The sequence below is a fragment of the Schistocerca piceifrons genome, chromosome 2, assembly GCF_021461385.2.
Source record: "Schistocerca piceifrons isolate TAMUIC-IGC-003096 chromosome 2, iqSchPice1.1, whole genome shotgun sequence".
Classification (NCBI taxonomy): domain Eukaryota; kingdom Metazoa; phylum Arthropoda; class Insecta; order Orthoptera; family Acrididae; genus Schistocerca; species Schistocerca piceifrons.
In genome coordinates, this window is record NC_060139.1 from 481,994,658 (window position 1) to 482,011,651 (window position 16,994).

General features: G+C 44.4%; 1 protein-coding gene across 1 annotated transcript in view; it reads right to left on the minus strand.

Moving 5' to 3' along the window:
* The window catches only part of LOC124775081 (nose resistant to fluoxetine protein 6-like), a 365,609-nt gene extending 349,743 nt beyond the window's left edge, over window positions 1-15,866 (minus strand). Inside the window, exon 1 of the mRNA XM_047249887.1 lies at window positions 15,514-15,866. Coding sequence (XP_047105843.1) covers window positions 15,514-15,835 — 322 coding nt within the window. The 5' untranslated portion in view covers window positions 15,836-15,866. The remainder of the gene's footprint in view (window positions 1-15,513) is intronic.
* Between the last annotated feature and the right edge of the window lie 1,128 nt (window positions 15,867-16,994).

Here is a 16,994-nt window from a genome sequence, read left to right on the forward strand (position 1 = left end):
TCCATTGCTGATGGTGGACTGGAGCCGTGCTCGCGGCCGCAAACTATACACACCTGGCGCGCCAACGTCCAAGGGCATCTCCGCGGTCACTTCCGGTGCGGTTCTCTTACCACCTGCGATAAAGCGATTCCCGACTTGTCACGCACAGTGGTGAACCTCACTGAACGACAGTTGACCGAAGAGAAAGTCTGCGTCCTTCAAAAAAAGAGGAAATTTCGCTATCAAAAATGTTCAATTGTTTGGTAAATCTTATGGGATTTAACTGCTAAGTTCATCAGTCACTAAGCTTACACAGTAATTAACCTAAATTATCATAAGGACAAACACACACACTCGAACCTCCGCCGGAACCAGCCGCACAGTCCATGACTGCAGCGCCCTACACCGCTCGGCTAATCCCGCGTGGCATTTCGCTATCATCTCGATAACTATACTTATGGAGGTCATCATTGTTAAAACCGGAACGGCTATTCGGACCCTTCCTTGTGAAAGAGCAGAGGAAATACGCACTGAAACAGCCGGGATATTGCTCCGAGCAAAACCATCAGCTAGCAACCTGAAGACAGAAGATGTACAAGCTACTAAGATCCCTAACGTCGACAAGAGTATGTTGGTACTGCCTGTCGGTGAAGGAAATGCGACCGTCGTAATGAAGATCGAAGATTATGAGCAGAAGATCCGACGACGTACCGAAAATTAAGGGTAGATCCGACGCAGCGTATCACAAAGAATACGAATCGGTTAATCAAGGCGTCTTCTCCGCCGGCGGACATACAGAGGAACCTGCTCAACACATCAACCCTACCACCTAGGCTGTATGGATTACCTATTATCCATAAGAATAATATTCCACTAAGACCGATTGTTAGCGCTCCTGCCTCTCCGACGTATAAACTGGGAAAACACTTGGCCTCTCTGCTCCAGCCTCACCTGGGGAAGACTGATTCATACATACAGCACTCAGGACATAGCCGCTGTTCAGTACGAACCTGTTCAGAGCGCTGCGTTGTCCGCTCGTCACATTGCTGCCAGTGACAGCGACAACGTTAACATTCGCGCGCTGCTGTTGGGAACTGTCCGTTGCCGCCGCCGGTCCGGTCAGACAAGCCGCTGACTCAATCGATTTCGCAATTCCTAAACTGTGCTGTTGATGCTACAACTTACCGGTCCACGGCAGTAGATATAGTTCTCGGCAGCAATCCGCCTCTGCACAAGCGAAACCTTACAGTTTTGTAAGCTATCTACCAACAAGGTGGAGACGAGTCGCATCTAACCGCAATAGTGGAAATCAGTATAAAGGTATAGATATTTGTAGGAAAATTAATGTTTTTAGTAGGAATAGTTTTCACGTGTATATGCAATAGTGTGAGATAAAATGTGTACACAAATGTAGTCAAATGGTATCGCATTTGATACCGGTAGTACGGTACATCTACATCTCCATCTACATGATTACTCTGCAATTCACATTTAAGTGCTTGGCAGAGGGTTCATCGAACCACAATCATACTATCTCCCTACCATTCCACTCCCGAACAGCGCGCGGGAAAAACGAACACCTAAACCTTACTGTTCGAGCTCTGATTTCTCTTATTTTATTTTGATGATCATTCCTACCTATGTAGGTTGGGCTCAACAAAATATTTTCGCATTCGAAAGAGAAAGTTGGTGTCTGAAATTTCGTAAATAGATCTCACCGCGACGAAAAACGTCTTTGGTTTAATGACTTCCATCCCAACTCGCGTATCATATCTGCCACACTCTCTCCCCTATTACGTGATAATACAAAACGAGCTGCCCTTTTTTGCACTCTTTCGATGTCCTCCGTCAATCCCACCTGCTAAGGATCCCACACCGCGCAGCAATATTCTAACACAGGACGAACTAGTGTAGTGTAAACTGTCTCTTTCAAAAATGGTTCAAATGGCTCTGAGCACTATGGGACTTAACATCGGAGGTCATCAGTCCCCTAGAACTTAGAACTACTTAAACCTAACTAACCTAAGGACATCACACACATCCATGCCCGAGGCAGGATTCGAACCTGCGACCGTAGTGGTCACGCGGTTCCAGACTGAAGCGCCCAGAACCGCACGACCACACCGGCCGGCAAGCTGTCCCTTTAGTGGACTTGTTGCATATTCTAAGTGTCCTGCCAATGAAACGCAACCTTTGGCTCGCCTTCCCCACAATATTATCTATGTGGTCTTTCCAACTGAAGTTGTTCGTAATTTTTACACCCAGGTACTTAGTTGAATTGACAGCCTTGAGAATTGTACTATTTATCGAGTAATCGAATTCCAACGGATTTCTTTTGGAACTCACGTGGATCACCTCACACTTTTCGTTATTTAGCGTCAACTGCCACCTGCCACACCATACAACAATCTTTTCTAAATCGCTTTGCAACTGATACTGGTCTTCGGATGACCTTATTAGACGGTAAATTACAGCATCATCTGCGAACAACCTAAGAGAACTGCTCAGATTGTCACCCAGGCCATTTATACAGATCAGGAACAGCAGAGATCCCAGGACGCTTCCCTGGGGAACACCTGATATCACTTCAGTTTTACTCGATGATTTGCCGTCTATTACTACGAACTGCGACCTTCCTGGCAGGAAATCACGAATCTCGTCGCACAACTGAGACGATACACCATAGGCCCGCAGCTTGATTAGAAGTCGCTTGTGAGGAACGGTGTCAAAAGCTTTCCGGAAATCTAGAGGTACGGAATCAACGTGAGATCCCCTGTCGATAGCGGCCATTACTTCGTGCGAATAAAGCTGCGTTGCACAAGAACGATGTTTTCTGAAACCATACTGATTACGTATCAATAGATCGTTCCCTTGAAGGTGATTCATAATGTTTGAATACAGTATATGCTCCAAAACCCTACTGCAAACCGACGTCAATGATATAGGTCTGTAGTTCGATTGATTACTCCTACTACCCTTCTTAAACACTGGTGCGACCTGCGCAATTTTCCAATCTGCAGGTACAGATCCATCGGTGAGCGAGCGGTTGTATATGATTGCTAAGTAGGGAGCTATTGTATCAGCGTAATCTGAAAGGAACCTAATCGATATACAATCTGGACCTGAAGACTTGCCCGTATCAAGCGATTTGAGTTGTTTCGCAACCCCTAAGGTATCTACTTCTAAGAAGCTCATGCTAGCAACTGTTCGTGTTTCAAATTCTGGAATATTCCATTCGTCTTCCCTGGTGAAGGAATTTCGGAAAACTGCGTTCAATAACTCCGCTTTAGCGGCACAGTCGTCGGTAACAGTACCATCGGCACTGCGCAGCGTTCGTTAAGCTGGCCGGAGTGGCCGTGCGGTTCTAGGCGCTACAGTCTGGAACCGAGCGACCGCTACGGTCGCAGGTTCGAATCCTGCCTCGGGCATGGATGTATGTGATGTCCTTAGGTTAGTTAGGTTTAATTAGTTCTAAGTTCTAGGCGACTGATGGCCTCAGAAGTTAAGTCGCATAGTGCTCAGAGCCATTTGAACTGCGCAGCGAAGGTATTGACTGTTTCTTGCCGCTTGTGTACTTTACATACGACCAGAATTTCTTCGGATTTTCTACCAAATTTCGAGGAAATGTTTCGTTGTGGAACCTATTAACGGCATCTCGCATTGAAGTCCGTGCCAAATTTCGCGCGTCTGTAAATTTTAGCCAATCTTCGGGATTTCCCGTTCTTCTGAACTTCGCATGCTTTTTCCGTGGCCTCTGCAACAGCGTTCGGACCTATTTTGTACGGTATACACTGAGGTAGCAAAAGTCAAGGGATGCCTCCTAATATCGTGTCAGAACTGCTTTTGCCCGGCGTACTGCAACGACTCGACGTGGCATGGCCTCAGCAAATCGTTGGAAATTCCCTGCAGAAATATTGAGCCGTGCTGCCTTTACCGCCGTCCATAACTGCTAAGTGTTGCCGGTGCAGGATTTTGTGCACCAACCGATCTCTTGATTAGGTCCCACAAACGTTCGATGAGTGGCCAAATCATTAGCTCGAACTGTCCAGAATGCTCTTCAACCCAGTTGCGAACAATCGTGACCCGGTGACATGGCGCATTGTCATCCATTATAGTTCCATGGTTGTCTGGGAACATCATGAATGGCTGCAAATGGTCTCCATGTAGCCGAAAATAATAATTTCCACTCACTGATCAGTTATAGTTGGACCAGAGGACCGACTCCCTTTCTTAACACAACCCACACCATTATGCAGTCACCACCAGTTTGCACAGAGCCTTGTTAACAACTTGGATCCATGGCTTCGTGGGTCAGCGCCAGACTTGGATCATACCACCGACCCTTACCACATGAAATTTGGACTCACCTGACCAGGCCACGGTTATCCAGTTGTCTAGGGTCCAACCGATACGATCACGAGCCCAGGAGAGGCGCTACAGGTGGTCGTCTGCTGCCATAGCCCATTAACGCCAAATTTCGCAACATTGTCCTAACGGATACGGTCGTCGTACGTCCCATATTGATTTCTGCGGTTTTGTCAAGCAGTGTTGCTTGTCTGTTAGCACTGACAACTCTACTTAAACGCCACTGTTCGGCCGTTAACCGAAGGCCGTCGCCTACTGCGTTGTCCTTGGTGAGAGGTAATGCATGAAATATGGTATTCTCGGCATACTCTTGACTCTGTGGATCTCGAAATATTGACTTCACGAACAATTTCCGAAATGGAATGTCCCAGGAGTCTAGCTCCAACTGCGATTCCTCGTTCACAGTCTGTTGATTCCCGTCGTCCAGATATAACCACGTAGGAAACCACTGAGTACAAATGACGGCTCTGCCAATGCACTGTCCTCTTATACCTGGTGTTTGCGATACCACTACATGTGTACAGGGTGGGGCAAATAAAAGTGGCCAGGAGAACAGAGTTCCAGGGTACAAAGAAACACAGCAGGGGAAAGGCTCAAAAGTGGCAACCTGACTATAGCAGATTCTGAAAGCGATCACCATTCATCTCTTGGCACTTTCGAGCCCTGTTCAGCAACTTGCTGAAGGTGGATCGAATCTGGAGTGCTGGAATTGCTGCAGTACCGTCAAAACGTTACGGTGCAGTTCTTGGAGAGTATGAGGGTTGTTGCGATACACCTTAGACTTGAGGGCTCCACACACAGAGTAGTCGCACACGGACAGATGAGGTGACCTGGGTGGCTAGCTAGGGCCGCGATCAGATTGACTTCTGCTAACAACTCTGTCAGGCGTGAAGACTGCGTAAATGTGCTCCAAGGTACGGCCGGCTGTATGGGCAGTTCCTCCAGCCTGTTGGAAGTAACTGTAGGTCTTTCTCTCCTCCGTTAATGCCGCCACAAATTTAGGTCCGATCGTATCCACTCGTCCAGATCGCTTTTATTTGTCCCACCCAGTATATGTGCGTCTCACTATCCCAAGACTTTCCAAGCCCGTCCTTGTCCTTGAAAATTTAATTACAAAAGGTAAATAGCCAAATAACATATGAAATTCACTACAACTTCATGAAAATGCACGTGTTTTTTCTAATATTACCTCTCAAATGTCAAATTAAATAAAATTACCAGTGATTAAAAAAAATATAAATTAAAAGTGTAAGTGTCGCCTGCTCCACAACGTTGATCCTACGCCGCATGTTTTAAATCCGTTACAATTTTCCGGCTGTGAGACGGGCCGAGCTGCTTCTTAGCGCTTCGCCTTCTCTGGTGATAGCATGACAAGTTATATGCCATTGGAAAGCTAAGAAATCACTCTATTTAGTGGTGTACAACACACTCGATTTCTTTCGATACTTTGCGAGTTACAAGCAATCATTTTCAGGTTTTGTTAGGTTTATACCCCCGCTCCCAATCGCATCAAGAAAATACCTTCCAGAAATTGTGTAGTAAGCAAGAAAGAAGAAAAGTGACACGTGGTATGAGTGTAAGAAATGCCTAGTGGCATTGCACATGCCTCTGTATTTGTCGGGCATATCACACCAACAAAAACTTTTAAAACAGTATTGCCTTCAGCCGCCGGCCGCTGTGGCCGAGCGGTTCTAGGCGCTTCAGTCTGGAACCGCGCGCTCGCTACGGTCGCAGTTTCGAATCCTGCCTTGGGCATGGATGTGTGTGCTGTCCTTAGGTTAGTTAGGTTTAAGGAGTTCTAAGTTCTAGGGGACTGATGACCTCAGATGTTAAGTCCCATAGTGCTCAGAGCCATTTTGAATAAGAATGGAAAAATCTCACGTATTTGTCTTTCAGTGTGCATCCAACCGTTCCATATCCGTATCGCTTCAATTTGCTTAATGTGCAGATGGAAACCTTAACGTCTTATTCTCTATTTAACACGGACATAGTTCTCAACAGGTGAGGAATCGTACTTAAGGACGAGCCAAATTACTTGCGTTTTAGTGGAAAAGTCTCTGCCGACGGGAGGAAAGAGAGAGCGGCAGACTGAAGCTCAGAGGCGGGCACTGAAGAGTACGCATCTGAGTTGCGATCGACAGGCAATGTCGGGATCGAGCCCAGCGGGTATATTGTTTTAATCTGTCAAGAAATCACACCTTTTTCAAAGTCTTCTGTGGCTGATGCTGTTACCCTTATACAACAGAAGCCAAAAGCGGCAGTTGGTTACTTCTGTACGTGGTCATACAAACAGAGGAAAGGCATTCAAGCTTTGCTGAGAGCTCAGGACATTTTACTTTCATGGTCTTTTCGCGAGATATACGTAGGAGGAAACAATATATTGGTTGACTCTTCTAGGAAAGTACGCTCTCAAAACTTCAACGGTAAACCACACTGCGATGCAGACCGCGTCACTTGGCAGTACCTGCCACTAGAGTTGGCTGTCCATCTCCGTGACGATTTCGAGCTTACTAATGCAAAATTTTTGATGAAGTCACTGCCTAATTGGGCTCAAACTTCTAGGAAGGCCTATCTCAACAGGAAATACAACACTGCTTGAGTGCACTGCATTTTACAATTTACCGTACAATAGCAACTGTTAAACGATGTCCTCCATGCATCTGGATGGAACACAGCACTCGTCTCTGCAGTGAATTCTTTCAAACATCCCCTCGTAAATCTCGAAAAGACTACAGTTCGCTGCTCCAGTTCTTCAACAGTTCACAACACGTGTGCTGTATTCCTCAGTTCTGACGCAACATCAAACAGAAAAATCTAGAGGACTGAGGTTCTACGATATTCAGTGTACCGGCCTTGCTGGGATCATGCTGGTGCGTTAGATGTCGTCTTACGTCAGCTGTGAATTTACTCGAGCAACATCATGATTGTAGCGTATTCACCAATCATGCTCAGGGATGAAATCTGAGCCCTGCTACAAGGGGACTTAATAGAAATGTTTATATTTCAAACACATCTGTGTAAACCAGGACAGCACTTCATACATAACTGGCGCAATTATGCTGCAGACGTCGCGTTCGAGGACCCATGTTTCCTGGAACGTTCTTCCTCTATTATTGCATTGTCTCACCCGTGTTGTTTCTGGCAAGTAATTGAAGGGCGTATTTCCTAAGTGACGCAACTCCATTTTTGTTATTTTGCTAGTTAGACATGCCATAGTATTCGCTATAAGGTATTTTATGTTATAGCAATAGTTGTATTTCCAAAACGACTAAATCTATGTAAAAAGGGCGTGAGAAAATGGCAATTATTTCCAAGCTGACGCATCTCGTAGTTTTTATTTCCAAGCAGTTGAATTTCCAAACGGCCAATAAGAAAGCCAGCTTTTGGCATGTCACCATCCAGCAGTACTGGCCGCTGCGTTTCGTTGAGTTTCTTCAGACATGTCGGAATTTCTCGATAATGTTGAATCAGTATCGTCAGCAAAAGGCAACGGAAACTATCGGAGTGGCAAAAAAATAAAGACAAAGTGCGGAGAAGTGCGAGTGACGGTCGCAAAGCGAAGATTTCATGCAAACATGCTGACGGACGCTGCAAGGCAGCTACCTTACAAGTTTAAAGTTTCTGACTATGAAAAGTTTCATTCGTTGTTTTATGGGTTGAAAGCTAAGGCACATCAAGATAATTTCATTACTAATGCTATAATCGTAACGAGATGCGAGAGGCGTAGAGGACAAGACTAAGAACGACAAAAATTTTCTGTAGAGTATTTCATTCAAACCTGTACTGGTGAAAAAGTAAAACTGTGCTGCTCTACATTCTGTAGCATTCTCAAAGAGACCCGAAGAGAGTACGTCGTCTTGCAGCATTCTGTTCTTACAATGGGGTTGCAAAAGGAGAGAGGTGAGGTGGCAAACGGCTCAGTCAAAGAACTGACTCAATTAGAGAGCTTCATGTGCACCGAGGGTCATTATGGCAGGGATAAGGTAAGCATTGTAATATTAATATTTCGAATAATCAGAATAACCAAATGCAGTAAGAACCCCATTATAGGCCTACGTACTTTATTTACGTGAAAATCTCTTAGAATCTGAATGGGTCCCGCTAAAATACGAATTTAAATTTCACATTATTATTGTGTCTATGCGTGATATGTTCTGTATAAATTAACTTCAACCGTACTAACGGAGTTCTAGATACAAAAAGATATTAATTTTGTGTTATTATCACCTTCAAATGGCTTAAATGGCTCTGAGCACTATGGGACTTAGCTTCTGAGATCATCAGTCCCCTAGAACTTAGAACTATTTAAACCTAACTAACCTAAGGACATCACACACATCCATGCCCGAGGCAGGATTCGAACCTGCGACCGTAGCGGTCGCGCGGTTACAGACTGTAGCGCCTAGAACCTCTCGGCCACTCGGGCCGCCATTATCACCAGACTCCACATAGCAAGTATCTTCCATCGATGCTATCAATTAGAACATTGTGGAGAATGTCCCATGAGGCCTATGTTGATAATGAAAGCCAAAAGCTGCAACTATCACTTTTACTATAAAATTTTTACTACTGCCTTCAGCCTAGGATTTGGCACTCCTAGAACTGACGTTTGTAGCTTTTGCAAACAAAGCAATCAACAACCGGAAAATCAGGATGATAATGAAATGAAAGAGCAGATTGAGTGTGAACTCTTGGTGCACAAGAAAAGAGCAAAACAATTCTACCGTCTAATGAATGACTCACTATCTGACAGCGCTGCATGTTTTATTTTTGACATGATGCAAAGCCAACCACTGTCACATACCTATTTGTGCGAGGCGTTTTATTCACGCCGGGTGTGCCAGTAGTACTTGGGCATCATTCAGCATTATGGTGCTAATCCTAAGCAGATGCATGATGATGTCCACTTTTACACCCGGTGTGAATATGATGCTAAACGCGGTAGTTTATCAGCTGAAAGTGCTGTATACCATCACCTCGAAATGTTTCTGAAAATAACTCACACACTCGTCAAATTAACTCTTTTTGTGATGGCTGTAGTGCCGAACGTAAGAACTATGTTTTGTTATCGGTTCTTTGTAAGCTTTCAGTCTTGTATCATGTGACCTCCCAGACTACTTATCCAGCCAGCCCTTTGCCAGTTGATAGCGTTTATGGTAGAGTGGAGATGATGATAAGGATTACAACATTATTTTTAATAGAGTCGGTAAGGTTCATATTATTGACAACAACTGGCAAATTTGTGATTGGAAGAGTGCACTCAGTCTGCGTATTGAATCGAAATTAGATTTCAAAATATTTGAAATGAAGGTCATAAGTATTACCTCAAAATCTGTCATTTGTAAAGTGCATTATCCTGATCAACTTGCTTGGTGCGAACATGGGCTATTTAAACGTGGCAGTATGTGATCCTGTCTTGTTCCTATGCAATCTCCATTAGGTAATCCTTTGAAGAAGGAAAAGATCGAGGACGTAAAGCGTCTTTTTGAAAAACTTGCAGTACATGATGGCCGTCCTACCATGATATTTTCTCTAAAATGTTACAATGTGATAATGAATAATGTTATTCCCTCTATTATTGTCGCATGCATTACTAAAGTGATGGTAATAAACGCTCTTGTCAGTAATGGGTTTAAATGTTAGTCTGGTATTTCAATACTTTTTGCTCGCTATACTGTCTTCACTAAAATACATATGTATTAAAACGTTCGTTATGACACAGCGTCTTATTATGTTGACATCCAGGTAGTGATGAACATAACGAAAACCAGGAATGAATCATTACCTTTAATCGAGAACTTTTGTTCCAATGTAACTTAGCTCCAGCACAAGTTGTGTATTTTATAGGAGTGTTTACATTCTGATTTTTTTTACTTTGGCATATTTATTTTCAATTACACAATGGTGCTACGTACAGAAAGTTCCAGTCAGCCTTTTGGATCCTATGACATTTTGCCGTTTCCCCAAGCTTCTTTTTTTATGGAGATACATCACTTTGTAAATACACTCTTCAATTATGATACACTGTGTTTTGTGCAGGTGACGTCCCAAAGGTCTTAAGTACACTGCGCAACAGGATTAAAGGACCAGTTTTTTCGGAACCCATTAATTGTCTCCCATTTCGACACACAGAAGTCTGAAATATGACTGGAAAGTGCCGACAACCTGCTTCTGTGACAGTGCTCGCCCACACTTCAAACAGCAACGTGTCGACACTTACGAAGAAAAGGCCAGAGCTCAGAAGTTCATCTGAAGTGTAAGATGGGTTAATGACGCCACATTGACACCAAATTTCACCACAGTTCTGCCCAATGGCACGGTGGACGTGTCACACGATGGGAACATCGTCACAACACCTGTTACGCACATTTCATCCCTTCTTTTAACGCCTCTGCGATGGAGGTCTGAACTACGACGCCCATTGTTGAAATCACGCTGTTTTCTTGTGAGTGGCCGAGGTAAACACTTAACCCGCATCACAGCTCAGAATCTACACGAAAAGGTCTCAGAGGGAGGCATAAAGAGCATAAATGAAATCACTCATTTCCTTGGGACGTTGAGTTACAAACATTTCGCAGTCGAAAACGACAGTTTGCAGTGCGGTAAGCAAGGGAAAGACGTTCTTGACAAAATATTATACTGCTGAAATCTCCCTGTCGCTTCAATCCTTCCCTAAGAACATCGTGGCCTAGAAACCCTCTTGAACGTGATCTCGCCCCTTTGAAGTGCAGTGCCTCCGCAATTCTGCAACTTTTGCTTTGGTGTAAGGCGTGGAACCACTAAGGACCGTTCAAAATCATTCGACGAAATTTCAACGTGATCCGAAGCAACAGAGAGTCGGTATGCTTCTTCAGTGTCATAAAGGTGCGGTGCTACATTGACACATGCGTGGATAAAACGACAAAGGGTCATTGAGCAATACTGGTAAAGCTGTCGTGCGTTATGATACAAATGTTAACAGGAAATAAGTCACAAGCACGAAAGATTTTATTTTTAATACTAAATACACACAACAATACATTGAATGTATTATTCTGTATGTTTACTATTCAATAATGCATACACTGAATGTAGCTGATCTGAAGATCGAAACCGATAGTAAGTAGTTATTTATCAGGAGCTGCATGAGGTTAAAATCTGAGGTTTTCCCAATATGATGCAGCAGTAAATCGCCCACCACTGATCCTTTAAGGACTCGAAACCCCGGGTACAAAACAGCTTCAAACGTCTGGTTACTTTGGAAATGAGTTAAAGTGCAAAATACTTGACACTATAAACTGCAGAAGTTTTGAAATTACGTTTAAAGTTTGTTGGAAGTCGCTAAGAGCTCTCATTATCAAATAGTGGATGAGTGTAGATAATTTGCTCTCCCTTTTAAGTTGTAGCTAGTTTCTCACCCATCTCAAGCTTTATTACGCCATATTCCCGTACTATATGTACTGCAGTGATATAATTCTGCAGGTACATTTAGCGATATATGTGGATACTGTCTGCAAAATATCTTGAGAATAGAGTTAGTAGTAAAGAATAATAAATTAAAACGTCGTACCTCACGCTGAAGTTTTTCTGCATAGTCATAAACATATTTGGGAGCAGTTAAGAAGGCGCATCAATGCTACGAGTACACTGATGCGTCTTCCCCAACAAGCTGTTCCCAGATATGTTTATGACTGCATAACAGTGGACTACACTGAGTGGCACAATGGTTGATGTATATCACACTGGTGCTTCTTCTCCTGCGTGTTCCTCCCAAATCGGTATGAGTTCGACAGCATGCGCACTTAATATGTTCCAAAACGTCGCGTACAAAACAGAATTTTCCGGTGTACAAACCTAGAATTGTATAGGTGATAAAAAGATAGGACTAGCGATCATTTGTGTATCTTCTCCTACAGTACAGGGTCCAATTATGAATATTACACAGTTCCTCCTGTTTAGACAAATGGAGCAAATTGGTTGTCATTATTTTTTGCATATGATTCCTACGGTAGGCTTTATGTGACTTATGGGGAGGAAAAGTCCGTTCATGGGCTGTTCCTTGAAAATATAGTACAAAACCTCCTTTTGCTATATTTTCGCCGCCACCACGGACCAAAACACAGCCGAGGATTCCAAGACGGCTACGTTCAGCAAATAACTGTAATTTTTACGATTTATTTCTAAAATCCCGATTTCGAACAACTTTGATTTTTTTCATATCTTTATCCGTTTCCAGCATGCAGAGGTTAAAAGTCACCCTACCCGTACACGTAAAATACCATTTAAAATCCGATGTGGGGCGGAAACGTTTATAAAGTGACGTAGCACGGAGGAATATTCTGTAAAGTGTCTCCGTTATCATTTGGGAATCCCATGTTGTAGTACTGAAGCGGAAAGTCTAGTCATAGGTAAAAATTAGTTTTGGGTTATTTCAATTTCACATAAGTAAAATATCTAAATTTAACTGATCAGCACATTTCTTTTCGTATGTGTTAAATGCCCTGCCACGGTAGTGAAAAGAAGGGAACCATCGGAAAAGTGCACTTGTCGGAGCACAAAAACTATGAATAAGTTGCCGTTTATTTAAAAGACTGACTGAATAGCGAGGTACAAGCTGCCTGATTTTACCTTCCTCAGCATCTTTAAAAAAGTTCCCAAAAATTTCGGCATGCAAACATATTCGCGCTTTTTTATGCTGAGAGAGAAGGAGATACTGACAATGGCGAATAGACGGAAAAGCAATTAGTACTGAGAAATAGTAGACATAGGTTGTGTTACAGAAAGGAGTGAAGGAGACAATGACTGGGAGGGAGGAATAAAGAGACAGAAAAAGAGAGAGTGAGCCAGTGAGACACAGAGCATGTGTCAATGACAAGGGCAAGAGAGACGTATTGACAGCGGGGAGGGACAGCAGCAGGAGGAGGAAGGAAAGAAAGAGATGTTAGGAGTGAGACAGCGAGAGGGAGACAGTGACAGCGAGAGGAGACATCAGTAGTAGGGACAGGACGAATGGGACTGTGCCTGTAGCACAGGACACAACGACGGAGGGTAATGAGAATGAGCTCGGCCGAATGAGTGAGTGAGAAAGAGCAACTGGGTGTGGGTGATTATGAACGGCTTACGGTGATGGACTAGTGGTTCAAATGGTTCAAATGGCTCTGAGCACTATGGGACTTAACAGCTATGGTCATCAGTCCCCTAGAACTTAGAACTACTTAAACCTAACTACCCTAAGGACATCACACAACACCCAGTCATCACGAGACAGAGAAAATCCCTGACCCCGCCGGGAATCGAACCCGGGAACCAGGGCGCGGGAAGCGAGAACGCCACCGCACGACCACGAGCTGCGGACGATGGATTAGTGGTTGGGAGCTATAGTTAGGGGAGCCTGTGGGATTTGGAGATAATCTGCAGATTAAAAAAAAGCGCGAGTATGTTCGCACGCCAGAATTTTTGGGAAAATTTTTAAAGGTCCTGTAAAAGGTATAATGAGAGATCTGGTACCCCATTTTTGAGGGAGAGTCTTTTAGATAAAGAGGAACATATTCGTATTGTTTGTGCTCAGATAGTATTTTTACGCTGGTGTATTTACGACTAGATGACGGTGCACCACGTTGCGTGGCACAATGGTTGACGTACATAGGTAATTTGAAGATGACAATTTAAACTGCCGAAACAAGTTGTGTGTGTATGTATTTATTGCAATCTGGGTAAATAAAACACCCCTAGTAAGAAGATTATATTCTCAAAATCAGAGATCCCTCAGCTGCTGATAATGTCAGGCAGCAATAACAGATACACGGTTACTATTTGTAATACTTGAGTTACTGTGTTAAACCTTTGACATAAGATTGTAGCTCTTAATGAGCAGATTACGACAGCATTTTTCAGTTTGATCAGTAACTGTATGAAACGGCCGGGTAGGAGATTTCCTTCGCTCTGCGACTGGTTGTTGTGTTGTGTCTACATTCGTAACGTCATAATTAATATTACTATTGAGATGGATGCATGGACACTGGCCGAAAGCCAATTAAAAAAAAAAAAGAAAAAATGTTTTAAACAAGATTTTGTGGTGGTCATTTTCGCAACAACTCCACATAGATTGCAGTAGTTCAAATGAAAAACGCCTTTTGCATGCTGCACGTTATGTTTTGTTTCCTTTATTTTTCGTTTGCACACATAGATTATCGTTTGCACACGTAGGTATAGATGTAAAATTATATATTTAAAACAGTTCATTGCGATTTTTATTATGAAATGGAGAAGTACTTACAGATCAGCCTCTAATTCATCATTTGTAAGCCAAACAAACAGCTTTCTGACTTTGTCATGTGCGAAACTGGTTGAAAGTTTACAGTTTTCCTTGTGGTCATTGTTTTCTCAATATAGCCTTTAATTGCCACTATGTGGGTCTAGAGCGTCATTCCTTTCTGTACGTCTTGCCAGCTTTCTCGAGTTTTGGTCTCAATTCCTTTTTCTGTGACTATATGTATGTTGATGCAAGTTCTGTGAACGAAAGAGTGTGTGTGTGTGTGTGTGTGTGTGTGTGTGTGTGTGACCCACTTTTTTGTACATTTATGCTTACTTGGGTGGGATTTGTGATCATCTATTGGGATTACTTTCTGTTATATGATCGGTCAGTGTAAAGATTGAGTATTTAGTTATAGTCACTTGTCGTTTAGTAGTTTAGTTGCATCTTCTTTTCGGCCTGTGTGAAATGGTGAAAGTCAAATTTTTGTCTCGCATGAAAGTCGTGAGACAGGCAACTTGCAAGTGAGGTCTTGCACCATGAACCGGGTTATCCCATAGTAATATAGATCTAGAATGAAATTTTCACTCTGCAGCGGAGTATACGCTGATACGAAACTTCCTGGAAGATTAAAACTGTGTGTCGGACCGAGACTCGAACTCGGGACCTTTGCCTTTCGCTGTCAAGTGCTTGTCTTGCAAGTTTCTCAGAAGATATTCTGAGAGCTTTTGGATGAAGGAGACGAAGTACTCGCGGAAGTAAAGCTGTGAGGACGGGTCGCGAGTCGTTCTTGGCTTAGTCTGTAGAGCCTGCGAAAGGAAAAAGGTCCCGAGTTCGACTCTCGTTCCTGCACACAGTTTTAATCTGCCGGCATGTTTCATTATAGTTCCAGTATACCGTTTGTAAACGACGAGATGCAAGTGGTGGAGTGTCCCTACCTGGTGGGATATCCTCGTGCCGGTGCACGGATCCGCCGTGGGCCGCAGCGGCGGCGGGCACCTTCATGACGTGCAGCGACTCCGCGTCCTCCGCGTCCTCTGTTGTCGTTTCCAGCGTCCCACCAGCGCCGCCCTCCCAGTCGGTACTTTCTTCAGGTCCACGGACATCGGCCGAGAGGTCCTCGATAGGCAGAGAGCGCTGCAGGCCGGCCGCCTCTCGGAAGCCTGCGCTGTCCGCCTGCTGTGCTGAGGCGGCCGCCTGCAGCAGCAGCAGCAGCAGGCAGAGCCGCGGCCATGTGGAGGAGGGTGCTGTCGCCGCCATCCCGAGCGCCGCACTGTGCAGTGCGGGCCGCGCCGCGCCGACTAGTAGAGCCAAGGCCTTCCAGCCGCCCGGGCCCATGGCGCACGTCCGCGCCCGCGGCTCCTTCTCCGACTGCTTCGGCTGCAAGGACAACCCCTCCGCTGCCGCAGACCGGTCACACGGGGAGGAAGATCCCCACACGACGCGGGCTCCCTCCTCTCACTCGCCGTCTCCTTACTCAAAAACACGTCGAGCAATTAACACTGCCCTCTTCTAGTAACCAGTGGCAGAGGCGGATCCGAATCGGAGACGTTCAGAGTTCACAGTTCTGGTTTTCTCCGAGACAATGGAGCCAACTGGTTTCACACGTCAAAGATATCCACTCGCGACACTGCGAGCGGTGTCGTGGATGACACCAGCACCCTCACCACCGCGATTCAGTGTTCTGCCAGTCAACGAATCCTCAACTGCTATTCTCCCTGTATCTGGATATACGAACTATTTTTTGCTGCTACTGCGCCTCCTGTAACGAAAAACAAGCATGATACTTCATTCGGTTGCAATTTAAAATGCTTTCAAGCTTTAAACGATGCAGTATGTAGTAGAGATTAACAAAATATGAATCACTATTGTGTCAAATAAAGATTAGCGGTTTCTTTCACTCTCTAGGTACAGCTAAGGCGAAATGGCTGCATGAAAAACGTGAAGAAATCGTAAAAAAAATGATCATACAATGTACGCTTTCGCGGCCGGCGTCTTCTTCAGCTACAATTACCGGGCTGAGAGGCAGTCATCAGTGTACAGGAGGTTTCCGTAAGAGCGTACAAAAATGTAACAGGACATAGGGATTGCTCCACTGAACAATTTGAGATAGGGAACATGGGGTAGGAGCACCCAGCTTAAGGAGATATGGGAATAAACTTTTCTACCGCTTTGTCTAGCGTTACTGTCTTCCAGCTTATTTACAGCTAACATGAGAACAATCAGCATTGGCGGCCGAAGACTTCCGGCATAAGAAGTCAGCCTCATTCTGCCAACGGCCTTGTCAAAGAGGGCGGAGGAGCGGATAGAGGTTCAGGGCACTCTCTTGTCCTAGGGGTGGGAAATTGCCCCCAAAGGCGGAAGAATCAGCAATGATCAACGACATGAGTATGCAGCAGGCAATGGAAACCACTGCATT